The 23899-nt window shown below is 42.5% G+C and overlaps 1 protein-coding gene and 1 long non-coding RNA gene across 5 annotated transcripts in view; one reads left to right on the forward strand and one right to left on the reverse strand.

Annotated features, from left to right (window-relative positions):
- LOC140683773 (uncharacterized) overlaps window positions 1–16269 on the reverse strand; it is a 42942-nt gene extending 26673 nt beyond the window's left edge. Inside the window, exon 1 of the long non-coding RNA XR_012055228.1 lies at window positions 16132–16269. This is a non-coding gene — a long non-coding RNA (uncharacterized lncRNA). The remainder of the gene's footprint in view (window positions 1–16131) is intronic.
- A 103-nt stretch (window positions 16270–16372) lies between these two features.
- PLCB1 (phospholipase C beta 1) overlaps window positions 16373–23899 on the forward strand; it is a 340329-nt gene continuing 332802 nt past the window's right edge. For 3 of the 4 annotated variants that reach the window (XM_012572343.5, XM_012572342.5, XM_012572344.5), the window contains exon 1: window positions 16377–16800. In XM_012572343.5, coding sequence (XP_012427797.2) covers window positions 16702–16800 — 99 coding nt within the window. In that variant the 5' untranslated portion in view covers window positions 16377–16701. Of the gene's footprint in view, window positions 16801–23899 lie in introns of all 4 variants that reach the window. The other variant, XM_002199189.7, reaches the window with a different exon arrangement.

The following is a 23899-nucleotide window of genomic DNA, read 5'->3' on the forward strand; positions in this document are numbered from 1 at the left end:
TAGCTCATTCCTCCAAAATGCTTTGCTGTAGGCCATGGGTGTGAAAGTCTGTCTTTTTTCTTTTTGTTTGATTTCACTGTATGATTGCTCTTGCCAGTAGGTTTGTATTCTTTGTCACCTATTTCTACTTGTTTGTAAATGCTGGTAAATGTTCAATCATTTTTGACTGCTCTGATTCTCCTTTTCATCTGTGAGATTGTGTGAGGAAAGAGCTTTTTGAGAAGTCGCTCCCACTATTTTGCTTTTAAGTCAATGTATCTTTGGAAAATTGGGGCAGCACAAACCAAGTGTATTGGGATCTATTTCAGTGCTTTATTGAGACAGTCACTACTTTGCTCTGGGAGGACACTGGATGAATGGCTTTTCTTCATTAAATGCTATTTGTTCTAGTCAACATGGCTGTGACTATTCCTATTCCCATTCAAGTCTGATTCCTGTTTTCTTACAGATCAGATTTTAGAGTAAATTATATGGGCAGAACAAAGGAAGTTGTAATGAAAGCTGAAAAGCTCAGGTTCTGATGTGCATTTGAGGTCACTCTAACCTGAGGTGCTGATTTCAAATTAGAACAGTGAGAGAATGACAGGATAATGTTATTGTGAAAGTATAATTCAACTGGCTGTCTTTCAGTTCCCCACACTATTAGGTCTATTAAGAATCTGAAACACTCTGAAGGGGCATTAAAAGCTGTTGATGAGAGAAGTTCCTATCAAAGTCCATTAGCATAAATGAGTGGTCAAAGTAGCTGGGCCTGACATATTTCATATTATTTTGCTACAAGGGTAAATCTGAATTTCTGAAGAGCTTTCAGGCTCAATCCTATTCAAGATGATCTCACATGGCACTTAGCATTCCCACTGCTTTTCAGGCACTTGTGTGAGGAGCAAGCACTCCGAGACCAAGGCATGCATTCACTTCAGTGGCTAAAAGGAAGGTGGGAGGAGGGAAAAGACCTGAAGTTGGCTGCAAGGAGAAAGAAATTCCTGGATGATCAGCTTTGCATGCCAAAGGACCTCAAAATGGTCACTAGATATTCTACAGAAAAAGAAAAGCTCCCTTTCTGCTGTCAGAACTAGTAATAGGTCCTTGGATATTGAAACACCACATGGATGCAGGAAACATCAGAACTTTGTGGTTTAATAAACCTGATAGTAGGCATGGTGATATTTAGCAGTCCAAAGCAGACTGAGCTGTACAGGTCACTGGGAAAAAAATCTGTAGCTTCTTAAAGAAAATACAAATTAGAGTAACCAGTCATAATAGCCCACATTCTTGCCTGCAATGTAACTCAACCAATTCAGGTGTATAAATGTCAGCGTCCACAAAAAGTTACAGGATCATGATGTTCTGGCTCAGCCTGCCCATGGCAAAGAGCCTGGATGCTCTACCTGCCAAGGTAGGAGCAGCTCCATCAGTGGGTGTGTGGCTGGGCTCAGAGCACATTTGTCCCAAACTGCTTTTCTGGAAGTGAGGCAGCCTGCAGTTAGAATGACCAGGAGATTTCTGAAGTAAAGGCTGGCAAAGCAGTGTTTTAAAAAAGGCATAAAAAATCTTGAAGCAGTGCAGAAGAGACCAGAACTGGATCTGGCACTGCCAGCAGCTTTCCTGCGGCATCAAGACCTTCCCACCTGTCCCTGGCTGAGCATCTTCTCTGCTGGGCACCAGGAGTAGCTTCCAGCAAGGTAGGGCACTCTCCATTCAGGATGTGGCCAGTAGGGATCCCCCTGGTGGGTTGCTTGCATGCTGGGATGTGTTCAAGTCCTGCATTGTGATGCTCTGGTGTACCACCAGTGAGAACATAAACAGTAGAATGTGGAAATTAGGAGAAGGATTCTAGAATTCAGTGTTTTAAAGCAAATTTAGGCTCAATTAGAACTGCTTATTTTCATCTTTGAGGTGGGTAGGATAGTAAATCAGATGTTGAGTAGTTTATTTAGCTCCATTTCAAAGAGTAGCTCAGCATGAAAAGCAGAGCTAAATTTCTTCATGCAGTCAATGCAGTTAAATACCTGGCTGTGTTTTCCTTTGGATATTTTGGCATTGAGTGTTCATGAAGACCGGGATCCTCCTAGGGGATCCTGAACTGAGTGTCAGAGGTCTTGGGAAAGTCTTGGTCAAATCACAAGCACAGGGCATGTGCTGATGTAGATCAGTGCTTACTTAATCCCACTTAGTAACAATCTGCCTGTGTGTAGCTTTGAGTTGTTTTACAGTGATTATAGCAGGTTTTTGTGCTTATTATCATGCCAGGTGAACAAATTCTAGAGGAAAGTTGTCTCTTCAAATAGCATATAAATGGATTAGGAAATCAAATTTCTACTTTTTGTGTTGTAAGCTCAGAAGTATCTAACATAAAAACATTTAGCATTTTAACTGGGTATTTAAACTGTTTATACTCAAAGCAAACATCAAATGTTTACTTTTAATTATGTATTAAAATTATTTGCTTGAGGAGGAGAAAGGTTAAATCAGTGGTATATTAGAATACATTGCTTATTCATGTCAGCATAAACATGTAAAGTAGGGACTAAAACTGTAACCTTGATAGCTGACAGTGGAACAGGAATATCTGTCATCTGGCTCACATTTCTTTGCCAGTTGGTCATATTGCTCTGATAAGTGACATTAAGCAGGAATGGTATCTTCTATGGGTTAGCCACTAACTGGTGTCTCAGTATTCCATACGAGCATGGGTCCTTGAGAGATGTAACCTGCATTTTTGAAGGGATGTCACAAAGATGACAAAAAGCAGTATCAGTTAACAAATGTTCTAAAGTAGGATGTTCATCAATGTAGATAAATTTTTCTTTCTGTTAACCTAAATCCATGAACTTATATGTCATCACAGAAATTGTGTGTTCTTCCAAATATAATAAATGAGAAAAGATGGGGTACAACTTGCCTTTTCCTCACCCTTGGTCACCATTTCCCCTTGCATCCAATGAAAGATGGAGATTCTCCTCTAGTGTTGCTTTGTAGGAGTTCCTATCATTTGGCTGGATCTTGTTTTACTCCTAAGTGGCAAATTAATGGTGAAAAATCTAATATATTACAGGAGGAAGACTTGTGGGAAATGCTCATCTTCTCACCTCTTGCCTTTCTCTCAGCCTTCCTTTCTGAAGGCTGTAATTGCAGACATTTCCTAGGCATACTTTACCATAGATCTTTGCTCTTACCATCTCACAATCCTGCACATTGTGGAAGTTACTGTTCTGAAGGAGTTCCTTCTGTACAAGTTCTGTCTCAACAAACACCATTTTTTTGTACTTTACAAAATACAAGTGTCAGGGGTTTATCATGTGAAGCCACTTGGGGTAGAGCCTGATTAAACAGTTGGGAAATGTGTTCTGTTAACGGAAGCAAGCTCTGGTTGTCCATCTTTTCTTTCTCACTTCACGCTTCTATGCAAGACTTGTCTGCTGTAAATGCCTGTTGACTGACAAGTTATCCACTTTTACATTAACTTCTGACTTTATTGTCCTTAAGGAAGATTTCAGGTGAAAGTTATTTATGAAAAACACCAGAGCTGAACCTGGAGTAAGGCAAATATTGCTGTAAGTCCAACCTAAAAATAATATATGTTAGAATTACCCTACAAAGACTTTGGTTTGAGAATAAGCTTGACTGAAATGCAGGTGGCATTGCTTGGAGCCTTCCTTATGAAATACCCTAGTAATAATTTCTTTCATATCTTAGGAGTATACTGTAATTAGGAAGGATCTTTTTCTTTTAATCTGATCTATTGTGCTGGACCAGTTATATTTGAAATACAGTACTTGATGAATATTCATATGTGACTCCTCATAAAGTTCTCTTAAAATCGATACTAAAAGGCTGAAATTGTTTGAGAGGTGGCAATTACCGACTGCAAGGAAATGATTCTCTACTGAACACCTGCAACAAGAATCACTGCCAAAATGCTGCTGATGGAAAGAGTATTAAATAGTGAGTGTAAATCACAAAGCTATTACAGTGGTTTATATAAAATAGTTCACTAATGGATCACAAACCATGGCAATTACATTTATAACAAGCAGACTCCTGAATTTAGACAAATAATAGCGTGTTTTATTGCATGAGGGCTTGAAGATCACTATATTCCTTTATTACTGGGCTATTTAACAGTTACTACTAAGCCTGTGAATTGTCCTCACTGGGTGAGTACTCCCTTGCCTTGGACAGTATATTTGATTATGTTGTGAAATCAGGCACATCTTTGAGACTGAACTCTAGGGGGTTAGATGCAGCAGTGTCAGCTTGATATGTTTTTAGGAGTGCACCAGAGCTGTTTGGGCACAGCCAGCCAGAATTGTTTAGAGGGCCTGTGGGGCAGAGCTTCCAAATGTAGCCTCTCCTTTACCTGTGGGCATACAAGCAGTTTCTATGTGCTGTGGTGGGTTAAACTGGTACAGAAGAACATAAAATTTTCTTTTTCTCACTGATGTGAGGATGGGCAGATGGAGGCATGGAGATACTACAGTTTCCTTTAGAGCTTCTGGCAGCATTCCACATACACTTTGGTACCTTCTCTTTGTTCCATGTGGGATTTAGCTGTTTCAGAATGGTTGGCTTTTAAATTACAAATGGAGAGGCAATTTTGACTGTGTTTTGCAGACAGCCAGACTTTACCCACAAAGTAGCTTATCTGAAATATGAAACAAATTTTGACTGAAATGTGTGATCCAGGTAAAGGAAGCAGAGCTATTCAAGAATGAGCAGTAATGCAGTGGGAAATGAAATTGTTATCTTGCATTTGTGATCTCAGTGTGTCTGGGGAAATTCATTTGTATGACATGGCACAGACAAAGCACTCCTGGTTTGCCCCTGTGTCAAACCTTGTTAGCCCTCGAGAGCGTTCACAGAGTAAATACTGCAGTAGAACAAATCCGCAGAGTGCAGCACAGTCTCTATGTATGTAGCACACCCATTTCTGAAAGTCTGCCTGCAGAAAAGGCACAGAAATGTCTGGTTTTTTTGCCAACAACTAAACACCTAAGCTGAGGGAGTTAGAAAGAAAACACATCCAAAGATGTAAGGACAGCAACTCCATTATTGCCACAATATCTTCACCAGATACAGTTCCCTTGGTAATGTCATTATTTTTCATGCACAGCTGACCTTGCATTATTTGGCATTACGGGACACATAATAGCCCTTTAAATATTAAACAGTATTTTCATATATTGAAACCTGTTGGTGATATTATATATTATGCATAAGCAACCTTTCCTTTTTCATTTTCCACCTATGAAGATGTGTTGTACATCTCTCGAGTTTGAGATGACAAGTTTTTTTTTCTGAGTAGCTGTAGATATAAAATACCTAGCAGCAAGATGGCTTTTAACTCATTTTTATAGCACTGCAAGGCAGTATCTTCCTAATAGCCTTTCCTCAAATATAGAAATGCTGTCATTAGAAGAGAGCTGTGGATGTCTCTCTCTTAGAAAGGATGTTGTCTCTCACTGGGGTTAAGACTCTTCATTGCAACTTTATATATTCAAGCAGAAATGAAGGCCACTCTATTTTCTAAGCTATGAGATGTTTTATAGAAAAAAGTTATGCAGAAAAGCCTCTTGAAATTAAACTGTTAGAAGCAGTATGGGCCAAATTCAAATAGCTATTCCATGTGGTAGGTGTTACCAAAGCATGAATCCTCCACTTTTGCCAAAATGTCAATGTCCAAATACACCTCCCTGTTATCTTAACAGGCAGCCTCTCACTCAGACTTTAACTTGATTGGTGAGACAAGAACACCTTTATTTGGGAATACAGGCACAGCTTTGACAATGCAACAGCTGTGCATTGCTGAGATGAAAACATGACCACCTGGTGACTTGGAGAGGAGCCTGGGAAGTGATTAGGTGCAGGTCACAGGGAAGAAGAGGAGGCTATGACCAGGGGTCAGTTGCTGCTTCCTGACAACCAGGAGGGAGGAGACGAAGAACTGATGGGTTTTGTTTCATTTCAGAAGTGGTGGCTGGTGGTTTCCTGCACTAACAGCCTCATAAGCTGGTCTCAGCTGTGATTTATCCACTGGTCTGTGCTGCAGTCTAGCTGGCCGGATCTTTAACGGCAGAAATGAGTTGTAAGAGGTTGGTAAAAGCAAGTGTAATTGGGCTTGAGGATTTAAGCGTTGCAGTGAGGAAAATAAGTGTTCTTTCTGTTGGAAAGGGATAATGTTGCAAATAGTTTGATTTAGAAAATTGAGGAAAATTTCAGTGAGATGTCTAGGTGGAATAGTTGTATGTTGTGCTGCAAAGAACATTTTTAGTTAAATATAACTAGGAATGTCTACATGCATAGATTACATATGTGTAACATCTATTTTATTCACATAACGGGGAAAAAGCCTACCAATTCCTTTTCTCCTAACTCAGAAAATTCCATACCAAATGTCCTTGTTAAATACCTAACAATACAGTATGCTCATAAAATATTATCCCAAAAGGCTAATTCTTGCAAAAGATTTATACCTGAGAACCGATTTAAAAAAAAAAATGTTCAGCCACTGTTGGGGAAGATGAAACTAGAAGGCCTTATAAGTACGATTGCCTAGCTGGGGATTTGGAAAGTGCAGAGAAGGTGAGCCAGATTGAGATGAAAATGAGCTTTGAGATGGCAGACCTTGGTTGCTAAGCACTGGTGGACAGTGGTGTAGCTAGTAGAAGCTAACTCCCTTTTCTGACCCACAGACAAATCAAAGGGTCAGATAGTGTTCTGTCTCATTCTTTAAAAATGTAGAGTTTATCTCGCACCTGTAACCCTCCCCTGAAGTATGATGTATCTGTAATCCCATTGGTCCAAAGTCCTTTTGTGCACCCCCCTCTGAAACCCCCTTGATAAGGTGCTCCTGGGAGACCAGACTCTCCTCTGTCTCTCTCCTACCCCTCACTCCAGCCCCTTCTCTTACTCTCTTGGACCCTCTCTTAGAACTCCCTTGCTATCTTGCCCTACCCCCACTCCTTGGAGCCTGCTCCGAGCAGCTCCGAACAGGGCCCCACAGTGACCCGAACACCCTGAGGGGTCTGACCCAAGAGATCTCTCGTCTCCATCTGTCCCGACCGTCCGGGACCAGCCCTTGCCGCAAGCCACCAGCAGTATCTGGCTTTATTTGAAATGCCTTTTTGTTTTAATGGACAAATACAGACTGTATTTGTCAGATAATTGCACTTTTAGTTTTGGTGGAACTAGATGGTCTTTAAGGTCCCTTCCAAGCCATTTTATGAATCAGAAACACACAGAGTAGCTGAGAGTACAGAATACACTGCCTTGCCAGAAACAAGCCACAGGTCACACTGCAAATCTGCTGGCCAGGCCACTCAGTGCCTGCAAACCAGTGTTTGCTAAAGCTCCACAAATTCAATGCCCACCCTCCCAGAGAGACCAAATCTGAACAGGAGATGTAAGAAGTTGCTCAGGCTGATGCAATACTGAAGAACAGTGATCTGCCCACCATCTGAGAATTGTAAAGCTCTTCCAGCTGAAGTCTGTGGAGATACACTATATTCCAAAATATAATTGCAGTTCAGGAAGGGTATGAAGAAGGCTGGGACCCCAGTGGCGTATTGGAAGTTGGCCATTTCCTGTTGGTGAGTGATAGGATGTTAGAGCACTGCTGGATTATCCTCTTGGGGCTCTGAGCAATTTCTGTAGTCTTGGATCTTTGGAGTTTGATTTGAACTTGTTAGGTGGCTCCAAACATTTTCCATGCTCCCACTATAACTGGAATGCTTCCCCTCTATTAACAATCTGGTATTGAAAGACTTCTAGCACAAAGTGAAATGATCTTAGGCAAGTACTGGGGCATGGGCTGAGGTGTACATGGGCGTGTGTAGGAAGGTGATGAAAAATGAAATAGGGGGGGTCTTGGGTGCAGAGACCTCACCCACAGAAGAGACAAGGCCACAGAGCTGATTCTGAGGGCATGGACTCTGGGGATTGAGTTCCTCACCTTCACACTTTGTTATGTAAATGAAAGGCCTAACTATTTCCACAAAAAGAATAGAGGGAAACAGTTTTCCACCAGGGAAGCATACTGGTCCCAAACCAATGCCTGTGTCTCCAGTGCCAGAACTTGGTGTGTTTTTATATTTTTCTACAACAAAGCTGGCATTTTTTTAGCACTATTCCATGGTACAATTAGATTCCCATTATATCTTGCCAGTCCCTTATCAGGTAATAGCCATGTCCATTTTTGAGGTGAGTGAGAAGGTGGTTTCCACAGATGAGCAGTGGCAGGGGAAGGCAAGGAGCTCTGATTCTGGAATGGCTGTTTCACAGACTGTGGGGCCTGCCTTCGTGAGAATACAGTCATATGACAGCATTTTGCATCTCCTGAAAAAATGGATTTCAGTCATTCATTTGCATGTGACAAGGCCCATGTTAAAGGTCTTTTGAGCTCCTATGTCCCACTTCTGTCTGTGAAAATCATCTTTCCTGAAACAAAATCAGTGAAGTGCCAAGGAGGATCAGTGCTGAGTGTGATCAGGTACTTGGATTTGAAGCAGGACTATATGGCTCTGGCTTTGTTATGATGAGCTCATGCTATTGAATTTGTGGTGACTGTTTGAAATGCCAAGCTGAAATCACATTGCTGTTTCCCTTCTATTTTAAGTGTATTTCTGAACTAGTCTGCAAGGCAGCTGTGCTTTAATTTAAATCCTCCTTCAATAATAGCTCCTATTGTGCCAGTTTTGAGATGGCATCAATGACTAGAATTTTATTGACAGTCTTGGTACCAGTATTTATTAAACACTACTCTTCAATTGGTATTTATATAATGCTACTCACAAGATCTTTTCCCTACGCTGCTTTGTTGATTCTTGCTATTGTGTCATATCTAAAACATCTATTTTTTGTTTGTTTGTTTTATTTTATCAATGTTGTAAGGCATGAAGGAGAACAGAGAAAACACTACTTGATTAGGTTTCTTGGAAATCCTGACTTGGGTCTCAGTTTATCTAAGACTTCTTGTAAGATTATGGTCTCATGGGGCAGTGATAATCTCTGAGCACGCATCCTTTGTGTCATTGAGACTGTAACAAACACTCCAAACTGCTAAAAATGTGTGTATGCAAAAGGAGGCTGCACTCCTGCTTGAATCCCTGGTGTATTACAAGTGTAGAAATCCTTTAACATATTCTTGGTACTGTAAAAGCAAATGACTTCTATTATTCTGTCTTAAATAAAATAAATAAAAATATACTTTCTTTAATTGGCATTTACATTCAGATGAATTTTATAAGCAGACAACCTGCTGGTAGATGATCTGAGATTTCACTGTGGCAACACTGGTGGGGAAATATTAATTCAAATGAGCATCTGTGCCAAGTATTCCTTGTGACTGCTGCAAGTCTCATTGTGTAAAGAAGTCAAGAGGTGTTTTTTATTATAGCCCATGATGTTCACTCAGCTTTGTTTTGCTCAAAGTTCTTTAGCTGCTGGTTGCTCTGAAACATAAGGTTTCCTTAGAATAATTGCTTTTTTCCTTATTTGAAATTATATGTTGTGACCTTTTATGTGTTTACAAGACTACTGGGAAAATGAATGTTGAAACTTAAATTCATCATCAGCTGTTTCACCAAAACCGTTGCATAATCTCAGAAAAAAAGATAATTGCAAGATAATTTGCTTTCAGAGTGCCTTTTTGAACTTGCACCAAAGCTCATGGAATGACTTCGACCAAAGTATGACAGGGGCCTTTCAGTTTAATCTATTACTTCTTTTCTTCTTCTGGAACAAGAGGACTTCTGGGTATGTGGAGCTGAATATCTGATACAAAATGTGAGTAAGGCAACCAGCACTTTGGTGGTGATCTTGCAGTGCTATGGGATAGAGACAGTGGCTGTTTCTCCCTCTCCTCCTCCTGGCTGTGTTTTGCTGATAAACATCAAGATGTAGCCCATGGTGGCCTTATTAAAGGCATTTTTCCTCCCCTGTTGAACATCCTCCCTTTCTCTGACAGTGTCTCAATGTCTTCTGGTTGGTAAATGATGTTTCTGATTGCTCAGCAGGCATCCTGTTAGAGCAGATTGCCTCCCAGACAGCCAAGAGCTGTAGTTAGTGCTTTTCCTTGCCACACAGTGACAAGACCATCAGCATAGCCATTCCTGAACCTACCTGTCAAGCTTTGTAGCTCTCACCTAAAATCCAGAAAACTGTTCATTCCTGGTGAAGAGTGCTCTATTTTTTTTTTTTTTTAAGAAAATGCACTACATATCGGAAAATGGTTATTGTGGATATTAATAAGACCACAAGAGTTTGAATAGGCCATAATAGCTTTCAGCTTATTATTCAGCTTTATGATTATGGAGGACACTGTTGTGCTTAGTTAGAGCCTGGAAGCTGGGCTGGGACAGCTCATAGGTTGTAGGAGGCTGAATCCTTTCTTCCATCACACCTGTTATTAGTGACTAGAGCTTTATTCAGATTAGCAGTATTAACAACTTTTCACCTTCTCTGAAAAGTAACTGGGAATTGGGTTTGGTTTTTTTTTGCCATTAAGAGTTTCAATTCACTGCGGGAGATGTGGCTTGAAGACGTACAGCACGAGAAAATTGCTCCAAGTTCTAGAAACATAGCCGAAAGCAAGTGTTTTCAGCTATGTATGGTGTCCCATTGCTTTCTGACTAATGTTTTGTCAGTTGTGGAATTTCACCCTTTACAGGTTCTGTAAAATAGCCAGAATTGTAATGAAAGTCTGATGATTCACAAGAGGGTATTATAAGAATATTTATGAAATGAGCTTAGAGAAAAGTGTTAGTGGGAAAGGCATAAAGTTTCAAGTGGCCTGCTTCAAGAGAAGGTATGCCATTAAAATATTTTTTTATTAATTTAGGAATATCAAGAGATAAAACAGCAACTGGGAAATCTAAAATTGATGATATGTTGAATTTCCCAGTCAAAAAATTAAACACAAATTTTTCTCTTTAACTTTTTAGCATCTGAATGAGTTGTAAACATTTTATCTCTAAATGCTTAATGGGAATGAAATACTCCCTTAATTTTTAGGGTACTTAAACCAAGCCCTGGTGATCTCCAGAATTTAGGGTATGTGTATGCCGGCTCTTTGCCTTTAGGAATGAAATGGACAACAGCCATCTAGAAGGACCTGAAAGATGAATTCATTTGAGCTTAAGGAAAGAAGATTTGGCCAGATCTGTGAACACTTTTTCAGACTCATAATCTTACATCTTTCTAAAGACAAACCATCCTGCCACCAGCTTTAATAGATATATTTTTTAACTGTACCAAACTTGTAAGCCAGGCCGAAATGAATTAGCTACCGTGGGACATGACTCCACCATGGTAATGGGAAATACAGCTGGGAGGTGTTAGTTAAATATTGCTCTGTCACAGCAATACATGCAAAAGCTTTGTGGGAATTATGGATGGCAATCCAGAGAAAGTGTATGCTGACTCATTATGTGCATGCTAGGCATATATGTAATAGAGAAGCCTCTTTGTGCCTCTGAAAGATACCATGAGATTTCTGTAATTTTCAAACACTACAAGAAAAGCACAAACCAGCATTCTTCTCTTTGCATGAAGCACAGTGGTCCCATTCATGTAGCAGCTACCTCACTCAGAGCACATAATTTCTGCTCTACAAAAGGGCTGAGGATTTTCAAGGCAATTTCTGCTTTGCAGCCCATTTGATATTTTTGTCTTTTAGTTCACCTCACAGCTCAGCTTGGATGTAAATTAAAGCAGGTGAGAGCCTGCTTTTGAGAGGCTTTTAATCTGCCTATGCAGCTGGGACACAAGTTAAGAGCTGGAAGAGAACAAAAAAAAGGCAAAGGTGCACATGTTACTGGAATAGACAAATGCAGTGGACCTTTGGCAGTTTACTCCACCTGTGATTTAACAAACCTGGTAGGCCATGAAATCTTTCATAATTAACTTTAACATTCTTAAATGTGTTGTATGTTTTATGGACTGGTTTTAACAACCTGTAAAAAAAAAACCAAAAAGTATTATGCTGTAAACTGAACAGGGAAGCAAGAACAGATTACAGTACCTAAAAGGTGGATTAACACTTGCTAGGAAATGCATTATCTGACTTTTTTAACTTGCCATTTTAACTGTTGCAAGAATAGCAATTTTGGGTTCTTCTAGTAATAGCTTGGGGATTTTTCAGGAGAGGTTAAGTATGCAAGGTGTGTCAGGGCTTGCTGGGGGACATGGAGAGGGGCCCATGGGATGGAGCAGCATCAGGGAAGGGCCTCTCAAACCAGGGCCCATCCCCAGTGAAAGAGTAGGGTAAGATGTCTCAGTTGGGTGAGGAATTCTGCTAGCAGCATCTTCTGTCTAAACCACTAGGGTCCATTCTTTTTCACACAGGGTGTTTTCTGAAGGATTGTGGACTGATTCTGGTGATGTGGAGTTCCACAGGTGCCAGCTGTGCATTAGGTCAAAATACATCCAAAATAAAACATGGTCCCAGTGAATGTAGCAGTGACCCAGCCACTTCATTTACACAAAGACACTGTTTGTGTCATAATTTCCATCACTGTGCATTAATCTTTATTCTCCCAGTATTTTAAAGATACTTGTGATTATGATGTGAGGGAAAAATTAAGATGATTTCAACAGGAAATGGATTTTTGTACAAGATTCCCCTCCCCTTCCAATTTCTGTGTAGCAGCTGCTGTTGCCAGGCTGTCTTTGTTGCTATGGTGGTGGTTTGTGTGCCAGAATTTTATATTCACTCTTCAAGAGTCACCTGATTGAGTGGCTGTGCCACAGAAGTTATCAGGCTCACTGGTGAAGATAAAGGATGTATCTGACTGCTGTTCTGTATGTATGGCATCTTGTGAAGGGAGCAGATGAAACATAAACAGATTCCAGTGGCCTCTGGCCATCAGTTTATGGAAGAATTAGCAGATGATCTCTCTCAGTAAATGAGTGACTTCTGCATTTGGAAGGTGGCATTTCTTAGCACACAAAGCAGCTTCCCCACACCTTGTGGCACTTGTCTCAGTCGAGTGTGAGCTTTGCTGTCTGCATGATGTGAAAGTAGCTTTTTAGCAGAAGCACTGAGCATTAATCAGAGAGAGGGCCACATTTTCTGTATTTCTTTTTGAGAGTTGTTCCATAGAACTTAATTATCCTGCTCCCACTGATAATTGTAGTATAATTGTACCCAATTTAAAATGCAGTAAGGATGATAAACTCGGCTTCACCAGAAGTAAAGCTTTAATCCCAAATCCTGCAAACACTTATATTTAACTCTTAGTGCACCATTGCAGGGAAGTATTTGCAAGGCTGAGATCCCTGCTTCTCTTCAAAATCCAGAATTGCACCAATAAACTCAGGATAGCAAGTGAAATAGAGATTTAATATATTATTTCTCTGAACCCAAACTTAAAACTGTAAATTTAGGTTTTAGTGCATTTCTCATATCACTTCACAGAGTCTTTCTGTGTAGTTTTTTGCCATGTCTTCATTTGACTTTGGTCAAAGCCATCTGTTATTTAAATCAGTTATTGCTCCTTTCCTGATTTGTTTACACACATCCAGATGTGAATCTAAAACATTGTGTATTCGGTTATTCCTCTGGCAATGAAATATTGGTACCTAAGCCCCTTATATAAAAAATAATGCTTTATTTGGTATATTGCATTTGAACAACTTGTATTATCTATGCAAAGCAATCACTTTACTGTCTAGGCTGAGATTTTTGAGCCTAGAGAAATGAAAGTATCCTGAAATAGTTCTTGCAGCAACATGAGACCAGCAGGTATCACATCTGATTTGTATGATTTGGAATAACCACTCGAATAAGCCTATTGCTGGGTGGGTTTTTTTCTAACACCACATCTTTCCTTCACTCTTAGAACTGGAAGGGGCTGAGTGAAGAAGAAATAGAAGATAAGCATGTAGATGTCTTAACTGAAGCTTTGAAAAAAGTCATCTGGTTCTTCTTTTACAAGGCTTGGGCCAATCATTTAAGGACAAGATCTTTGTACCCTTTCTGGGTGTAACAATCCTGCTGAGTGGAGCTGGTTTCCAGGTCTGTGATCCCAAGCTTGGTGGAAAAGGATCTAGATTGAGACACGCTCTGAATTTGTGTTTGCAGTATGTAGTAGGTACCAAGAAATGTGCTCCTTGCTGCAGCAGATGCCAGTGAAGGAATAGCAGTAGCACATGAGCCAGCTATCTGGGTTGAAACTAAAATTCCCACTGATTTCACAGAGCCCTGGATTTCAGCACAGGCTGAATCATAAGCACTTTCCAGAGCTGTTGTTTAAAAGGCCCAGGCGTAGTGTCATTTCCTTATGTGCTGCTTCTTCCTTTTGAGGGAAAATTCATTAGATACCTGCCATATGAAAGGTGTCTTTCTCTTCAGACAAATACAATCAGATTAAAATACTCAAGTCTGAAAAACCACAGAATTGCTCCAGACAAAACTTTGTAATGAAGTTACAGAAGGCACCAGTATTAGAGCCTATCCTTATCCATAGGAATACTTGTTCAGATCAATGGCTGCTGGGAGCCTACGGCTTCATCATGAATCCTGAGCTATCAGAAACTGTGATTTGTTTTTCCCTAACAAAGACTGTAAATGAGTCCAGGTCAAATAAAAGTGCATTTGTGGGTTTGTTGAGAACTGCCACAGAAGTGCCACCATTCCTGGCAGGTTTACATCTTCCCAAGATCTGATTTCAGTAGATTACTGGGAATGCAAGAGCTTAAAGGATCACAAGTAAGTACTGTAGCACCAGTATTCTCTGCTCTTATTTTCTGGGGATTTTAGTAGTATTTTCATTCTTTTGTATGCGATATGAAATGAGTTGTGAAAATAGCCCTGAAAATATCTCCCTTTTCCCCCATCATGGAGCAACCCCATCCGTCAGTGCAGCCAAAGGCAGAATTGGTTATTGTTGCTTTAAGTCATGGCAAATGGCTGGGAATTACAGCACAGCAGGGAGAGAGCAGGCTCTCATCCTGACTGATGTGGCACCCACGTTTGCAGGGAAGGTTAATAAGAACAAAAAATAGATCCAATGGGTTAATTGGCCTTGAAATGTGTCCGCTGTGTGCACAGGCTATGGTGAAAGAGCAGATTCACCTCCCACTAAAGGCAATCAAAAGTCTTTCATTGTAGGGGAAGAATCTGGAAAAGGCCCAGAGGAAAAGCTTAGCAATTCTTTATAGTAAGAGCAAATCAGCAGTCCAATATGCCAGTTTTGTAGCTTTTTGATAAAAAAAAAAAAAACAAACCAAAAAAAACAAAACAGAACCACAACATCTCCAGACTCGGATTGAAGAAAAAATACTTAGTTTGGAGGAATTATATTTCAAAATAGTACTAAGTTAAAAATACATACAAAGACATTTTTTTCTGTGTGATTTGCTTTGTCTGTAGCAGAAATTTGGCCTGCTGCCCCTAAATCCTAAGGGTCACTTGGAAACCCCTACAGAGAAATTAGAAATCTCATATGCTGTGTCATCTGATGCTTTATAACTGCACAGGGGCTCTAACAGAGAGGTCATTTTGTGGAGCACTTTGTTCTTTAAAAATATTTTCCTTAAAACATCTGGATTTAGAATTTTGCTGGGTGAGAGGATGTTTTACCATCCTTATGCCTTCTGAGTTGAGTATACCTAAAACTGAATTAAGGTCACATTCCTTTGTTCTGAGGAAGCCTCTTCACGTTATGAGATCAAAAAGCCTTGTGGTAAAGCAGTTTCTGTGTATTTAAAGCATGAAGCTTTGGGAATTGTTTGTGCCACTCTTTCAGTTAAAAGTTGTTCCTCTTTTGGCATCGCTATGCAGGCTCAGTCAGCGCCGTCCCTCTGCTTTTGCCAAAACTATTCCCCCAAATCTAAAAGATAAGAAGTTTCACTCGAGAGGAGGGAGAACTGCGTTGAAGGTGGCAGAGCACTGGACCAGCTGCTCAGAGGGGCAGTGGAGTCCCCCTCTCCGGAGACATCCCAAAGCCACCTGGACACGTTCCTGTGTCACCTGCCCCAGGTGCCCCTGCCTTGGAAGTGATGCTGGGCTGGGTGATCTCCAGAGGTCGCTTCCAACGCCAACCATTGTGAAATTCCCGGGGCGGGAATTTTGCGGCCCGGGGAGCGCTCCTGGCCGCATCTCTCAGCGGGACGAGACGCACGGACACTCACCCTCGCTCCCTTGCTGAGCGTTTCGGAGCGGTACCGGAGCCCCACGCGTGCTTCCCGCGGAAGGAGGCGGCTCTCCCCTTCCCGGCATTTCCTGCCGTCCTCCTGGCTGCCGGAGGAGCCGCGGCGGGGCCGTGCCTCCGCTCGGCGGAAGGGAGCCGGTGGCGGCCGGGAGGTGGCGCCGCGGCGCCGCCGGCGCTGCCCTGGGCGCGGGGGAACCTCGGGGGCCGAGCCTGGCGGGGCGGGAGGAGGAGCGGCGAGGAGCGGAGGGAGGGAGCGGAGCGGGCAGCGCCGCGGCTCCGTGCCCTGCGTGCGTGCGTGTGTGTGAGAGGAGCGGGCGGGCCGGCGGTATATAGAGGATGTGCCGCCGCATGGCTCGCCCCGGCCGCTGCCGCGCCAGCTCCTTGGGCCAGCGCCAGTGAAGCCTCTCGCCCTCGCCGCCCGGGCAGCCGCCTCCCTGCGCCTCTGCCGGCCTCTCTGCCGGGTTTCCGGCGCCCCGGCGTCCCTCCTGCAGCGGCCGCTTCCCGCGGCTCCTCCGCGCCGGGGCAGAGCGAGCGCGTCCATGCGGTGCAGATGGCCGGGGCACAGCCAGGGGTGCACGCTCTGCAGCTCAAGCCCGTCTGCGTCTCCGAAACCCTCAAGAAAGGCGTCAAATTCGTCAAGTGGGACGATGTGAGTAACCCCCGCTTCCCCCGGCGGGGGCACGGCGGGGGCACGGCGGGGTTGCGGAGCGATCGGGCGGGAGGGCTGTGGGCCCTGTCCCGCTCGGCGCGGAGGGCAGGTGCGGGGCGGCCACAGCGGTGTCCCCGCCGAGTGCTGCCGGGCCGAGCGGCGGCGTTGAGCCGGCGGCTGAATGCCGGGCAAACTTTCCGAGGGCACTCCTGTCGGGCTGCGCTTGGCCGGTGCGGGCTGTGTTGGGCTGGCTCCTTTCGCCAGCGTCTTCCTCTCCCGCCTCCTGCGTTTCGGTGTGCGTGTTGCTGCCTCTGTCTTCGTAACGTAGTTGTTTCAACCTGTTCTCTCGTTCCATCTCCCGTCTCTTCCTCTCAGCCTCGCCTTTTCCTTCTGGCTCCTGCTTCTCTCGCTGTCTCTCTTGTTCTGGTGGAGTTGTCAAGCCCTAATGTGTTCTCCCAGTTTGGGTACCCTTGGTCACTTCCTCTGCAGAAGACACTCTCCTTTCTTGGCTCATTAGGGCATGAGACTTGCCTCACCATAACATCTGCTTTCCCTTTACTGCTTGCTGTTTCCCAACCCTTTACGTTTGTATAGCCTCACATAGGAAAGGAGTGCAGTTTCCACCTCACCTTTGGTAGAGCAGCTGTTGGGCAGCTGGGATTTCTTCCTTGGCATGCTGGCTATGCCCGGGACACTTTCAGAGCAAATGAGCGCTAAACGGCAGAGTTGCCTTTTTCAAAGACCGCAGAGAAAGAGAGCAGGACGAGTCCTCTGCTCGCTTTTGCTCTGGCAGTCCCACGCTGGCTGTATGTGTCTCAGTTGTGCACGGCGGAGCAGGTGCCCCAGAAAGTCTGTGAATGGTGTCTGGGGGCACAGAGGCATCGTGAGACTCGAGCTGAGGTAGAGAAATGGTTGGGAGAGAAGACATGCAGTCTGGATGTCAGAAGAATTGTTGAGAATGAGTTTGTTCTCAGAGCCCTTGTGTGTTTGTTGGGAGCTTGGCTGTGCTAAAGACATCCACGGCAACAACTGGAGGGACAGCAGCGAGGGAGGAACAGTTCATGTGTAACTACTGTTCTTGGCTGGTGTCTTGTTCTTTTGCCGTTGCTTTCAGCCTGCCAGCAGCCAAATAGTGTGAGCCTGACCCCTGTAAACCTGTGGCAAACACTCTCAAGGAGAAAGAGAACATCAGAAACCAAATAACTTGTGGTGTGAAGTTTTATTTACAGTAATAAGCTAACACATTTTTAAAATGTTCAGCAAACTGACCTTGTCCGCAATACCAAACAGTGGCTTGATATAGGTTCTGTACGTTCAGGAACTAGGCTTGAATGAGAAAGCGTTTTCTTTTGGTTGACATTTTCCTTAGGGTAGGAAAAGGCAGCCTTGTCATTGCAGTTTTTGTTTTATTTTTGGTAAACTACCAAGGAAATTTCACGTGTGTATGCAGAGGTCAGGTTAATGATGATTTGAGTCTCCAGACTGAAAGTCCAAGCCATGAGGCAACAGTTTAAATTATTAGAGTGCTATTTCCCGAATAATAATTGTATAGATAGAATTGAAAAATGAGGAGATGTTTTCCATGCACAGTGGACGTTCACCTGATAACCTGCCTGCTACAGGCTAGTCGGTAAAAAGATTTAAAATTGTAAACCTGAAGGCTCCACTAATAAAACATGGCTAAATTCTGGAGAAAGATCTGTATTTTATGTTAAAGGTGTTACTCAGCAGTCCACAGGTGTTACCTGTAATATGTGACTGAGTTGAGTCCTGTTGTGCTTAGTGATTGCTTTCATTGTCAGCCTTGTGGTAGTTGATGCCCATTTAGCCACACTGTGATGAAGAATTCTAGCATTAGCTCATTGACCATGTATTGTGTGTATATCTGCACGTTTCCCACCCCTCAGCCCTCCTGTCTTGCCTGTAGTTTCTCAGCAGTGGAAGCCCCACAGAATCTAAGGTTTCAAGGGAAGGGAGTTTCCTCTGCCACTCTGGCTCATACACTGATGTTTGTTATGCATCATTTCTTTTCACTGTGTGAGAGTGGGAGTTCAGTTCTTCCACATTGCCTGTGCTTTGGGGCAGCCTCTATCCTCTCCTTGTTCCCTTCCCTGCTGTTTTGGGTTGCACTTTAAAGATGGACCTACTGACTTTGCTTTGCATTTCATGAAGCAGAAGTGGTTGTTGTGAATTCTTACCGCTCGTACCAAGTTTCAGCCCAAAGCAAAATTTTTCTAGCTGAGCTTTAAACCACTGAGATCTTTTAAATGGGAATGCTGGAAGCATTTAAACAAGAGTGTGAGAGGTGTTGAAGGAATTCTGTGTTGTGTGGAGTAGCATTACAGAAGGTGTTTGCCAGCTTTGAGAAGGACAGTGTGGCAAGCTGTGCAAGCTGTTGTCTGACAAAAGCTGTGGCGGTACAGACTTGGAAACCAGTCCATGTATGGACCTCCCATCCTGAGCCTCTCGTAGCTCTGTGCCTGGTCAGTAACTGAGGTGCTGCTAGCAGATGTGGTACTGACAATTCTCATGAACCCCCTCTGAGGAACAGCACTGAAATCTGCTACGTGTCACCCATGAGCCTTATCCAGTACCTGCTGCCCCTGCCCTGTGGGGATGGTCCAGCTGGAAAGGGAAGTGCTGTGCCTGGGCTTGGTGAAGTGCAGAGGAGGAGGTCACATCAGCCATTCCAGATCACAGACAGGTGGAAGGCTTGGAATTCCATTTCCTCTGCAGACCATCTTCAGTTTATAAATTGAAAAAGCATTAGGATCAATTAAAAAGGTCTGGCTTTGCAAGACAAGTCACTCTTTTGTGTCTTGGAATTGGATGAAATATTGCTTCCACCATCCAATGCCTATTGCACTGTTCGCAAATTCCATTTGGGATCAGGGTGTGAAGCGCTAAAGTCAAACAGTTCATTGTTGTCCTGTAACTTTGCTTCTCCTCACACAGTGTTGTATTCTGTAACAGTATTCCAGGTCAGAAAGTAAATTTTAGAATGATCTGTTGTTTTGGGTGTGTAGTTTTGGATTCACAAGGCACTGAGCAGAAATAACTGCTCTTAGAATCTGTGAAAGATAAAAGCGGCTGGTTGCTTCTGTGTTTTTTTGTGCCTGTTTCCATGTGTGTGCCTGGGTCAGACAGTGGTTGGCTCAAGTTGTTTCTTGAGTTGAGCCTCTATAGCTGCTTCTCCCTGACTGCTGGGAGAGGCTCTGAGCCTCCTGACTGCTGGTCTGGCTTTGAACAGCTGTGCTCTTGTATTCCTGGAGAGAACTGAGAGAGGGGGAAGGACTGGCTGGATCGCCTCTGCTGTGGTTATAGCAGCTTTTCCTGATGAGAGTTTGAAGTAGTTTAATAAATAAATGTAGTTAAGGTCACAGGTGAAATTTTTTTGGTAAGAGTTTGAGCTTAATGTAGCAGAATGTGTTGCTGAGAAGGGTAAGGAAACTTGAGTATAAAGAGCATCTTCTCCCAGGAATTATCTGTCTTGAGGGCAGAAATCTGCCCTGGCTGACTCCTTTCCTTGTTTTTGTCTGGCCTGTAGTGGGAACAAGATAGACATGACTGAGTCTTTAAGTAGCTCAACAGCCAGAGCACAGCTGAGCTGATATTTTCTCTGAGCTGGAATTGGCACATTGTAGCAAGTTAATATGATGGTGTATGTTCAAAAATAGGTTTGTGTTCATTTCTTGCTTTAAAGGCTTTCTTATCTTTCCTAGTGATAATATGTACTTTGCATAAAGGTTTTGACTGATCTCTGTGGCTCACACTATTTACTTTCACTTTTAAGTTAAGTATATTGCTAAGATGAATTCTACCTAAATTGAGGGCCAGGATTCCAATTTTCTAGCTGCATCTTTTTTTTTCTGAGCATTGGATTACTGCAGCAAACCTCCTGACAGGTAGCATTGCTTAGTGGCTGCAGAACTTCCCCAGGTGAGTAGCAAAATAGAACCCAGGTATTTTAAGTTTTTTTAATGTCTTTCTCTTAGAGAACTTTGTCTTAATAAAGCATTTTTAAGCTCAGAGTTAACACTCTGGAGATTTGCAGGCTTCTTTATCTGTTTAGAATGTTTTAAAGAAGACTATCAAGAGTATCCCCTTTAACCTCACAAGTAAACACAACATCAGAGCATCTTTATTATGGATAAGCTGAGATGAAATGAATAAACAGCTTGGAATTTTTCAGAAGTTATTTTAAGTAACATTATTCCCCCCCTGCCTTTTTTTGTTTATTTTTAAACTGTACACGAGCCTGCACTCCAGTACATTAGTGAGGACATGAAAAATGAGAGACCATTGTTCCTGTGTGTATAAAACTAAAACAATAAGCTGAAGAGTTTATTTTTTTGTGAACACTTTCAGTCTGGAGCAAAGTGGTCAGGTCCGGCATTCCAGAGTTTTTGTTGTTTCTTCCTTGTTGCTAATCATTATGTAGTAAACAAGTATCAGCTCTGGGATATTTAGAAGTTTTTTATCTGAATAATTGTAAGTTGGTCTTTTGCAACACAGGAGATTGAATTTAGAGTTGTAAAGAGTTCATATTTAGTATCAGAAAGCCTGAACTTGGTTAGCTCTGTTGGAAAGCTTTTTATAACCTCAGTGTGGGAGGAGAATAAGATTTGGATCTGCTGCAGATGGGTTAAATGCCTGCCTGGGTAGATCTGATGTTCAAGTCAGAGATGATATCTCTATTAGTCGGGTTTTGGAGCCCTTTGGAGTATTAGTGGATACATGGGAAAGTGAAAACCAGAAAACAACTCTGAAATAAATGAGCATTCTTTGAGAGAGGGAAATTAACTGGGAATTTGGGTTGTGCACTGTGTGCTTTCCTCACTTCAGTGTTTGAATGATCAAGACTGTTTTGTTTTTTTTAAACAAAACCCGGAGTGATATAATCAACACACAATTAACTCTTGCAGTCTATTTCTAACTATACAGTCTTTGATCTATTATAAAGTAAATGCTTCATAAGCACTTTTCGATTTATTTTCATGAGGCCCATTGAATGACAAAATGTTTCCAGCTGTACTGTTGAAGATCCAAAAAAAGACCAACATTAAAATCTAGTTTTTAATCTGTGATTAGATACCTTGGACCTAATTTTCAGCCTGCAGTGCCACACTGTCAGATGTTCAGAGTGCATCCCCAGTGATTTCAGATGAATTTGAGCTCAGCATCTCCAAAAATTAGAAAATGAAATGTGGAAATATAATTCCAGTGTTCTCTCAAAATCAGAAGGCAGCATTTATGCTGATGAAAAGACTAGTTTAGATTATTTTCTCAGCATCACACAAGAACTCTCTGACCGTGGTGAAAATCTTCTGGGTTGGCAATTCACTGCCTTTGCTCTGGAGTTCTCCCTTTATTCTGTGTTTCTTGACTGTTTAGCTTGCAGCATTTAAGGATTCGTGCAAACAAATGCAGTAAGAGGATCATTAGCTTGAGTGTGAGGATATCTTGAGAGATGGGTTGGGTAGGGCAGACTTCTGAGAAATCCCACTTGAGGGAAATCTTTGAAACTTGCAGTCTTTGATCAGCAGAATGATGATTTCTGTCCTGTTGTGCCATCACCAAAGTTTCTCCAGGGTTTAACAACTCCGAGTAAAGGATATCTTCTCGCGTGTTCCCATTGAACATGTGGAATTTCATTTTACACTTCTGTAACATCCATTCCAGTTTTATTTTGTCCTTCCAGCACTCATGTCACCTTCCCCAACACTTTCTTCTTTGCAACCTGTTCGCTTGTGGCAGCTTTGGTTCCTCTGCCCTCAGTGAAAGAGGGCATCTTTACCCTTTCAGATTATTTCAGGGGTTCACTGCAAATGGGGTGCAAACTTTCTCCCTTTCACTTGTAGTTCAGCTGTCAGCCTGAGGAAGTTCTTATTTCTGATTGGGTAATCCTGTTTAGTTCCAGTCTGAGTACACTCAGTGTATTATGGAATTCTCAGCTAATGTGTTTGCTGACCCTGTGGAAACTGGAGTTCTGCTCTCCCTTCTCCTTTGCTCCTTCTCTGCTTCACCCAGGCCTGGAATCCACCTGATTTGTGGGGTGGCAAGAGAAGCTCTTTTTAGGGGCTGTCCCCAGGTCTTACACCTTTGCTCAACCAGATTTTGGGCCCTTTGGCCAAAGTGAAAGAAATGTTCAAGAATATTTTGCCTCTGCCAGAAAGAGTCCATACTTCTTCACTTTGTGTTTCAAAGCAGTTTGGCAGAAATTTTCCAGAAGATTCAAGCAAGTGAAATAATGATGTGTAAAAGTTTTCAGGTTATATTTGGGTGTGTTCAGTGTCTCTGAAAATCCGAGGCAAACCCGGGAAAGAGCAGTCAGCCTTAATAAGGCAGTGTCATGAGCCCTATCTGTCAGAAAAGCTGAGGACAGAGGCTGCTCTGCTTTTCTTCTTAAAATCTGTTGATGTGAATTTTAACTGCAGCTGTTTCTAAGAGACATCATCATTATCTGTATGTGATTTATTAAACCAGAAACTCTTCTGGCTCCCAGTCATGGAGTAAAAGGTTCCATCTTGTGCACAGCCAGAGATGGACCCACAGAGCATGGTGGTGCTCTCGTACATAGAGTCAGAAAGGAGCTAAACCCAAGTTTTCACCTAATCACTATCTTTGTATGATGATCTTTACTGGTCAGTAGCAATGGAATGGAGGTGGCACTTTTGGCTCACTGGTGTTACATGTAGTCTGAGGGCCCCGCTCTTAAAATCAGACATTGATGGTGCAGTTATCTGGCAGCATTTAATTATGGGTTTGTCCTGTGATCCTCTGTGCTTGTGTTCTGCTGTGTCTGGCTGGTAAGGTTCCCAGAGTTCCTTGTGGCACTTTCTGGGCACAAGCCTCTTTGTTTCAAAGTATAAAACAATGTTTCAAAGTATGAAATAATGGAATTGCTAATGCAGGATCTGAGGTTGAGCACCAATTAGGAGGCAACTTAATGGAGTAAGTAGAGAGCAGCCACATTACTCCTTTGAAGCTGTGGAATTGGAGGAAAGTAGAGAATTGGCCCTAAGTCAGCAAATAAAAAGGTGGAGGACTTCTAAAGGTGAAATTAAAAGCCCTTCAAGGAAATTATTCTCTTAAGTTG

Source organism: Taeniopygia guttata, chromosome 3 (genome assembly GCF_048771995.1).
Source record: "Taeniopygia guttata chromosome 3, bTaeGut7.mat, whole genome shotgun sequence".
In the NCBI taxonomy this organism is placed as follows: domain Eukaryota; kingdom Metazoa; phylum Chordata; class Aves; order Passeriformes; family Estrildidae; genus Taeniopygia; species Taeniopygia guttata.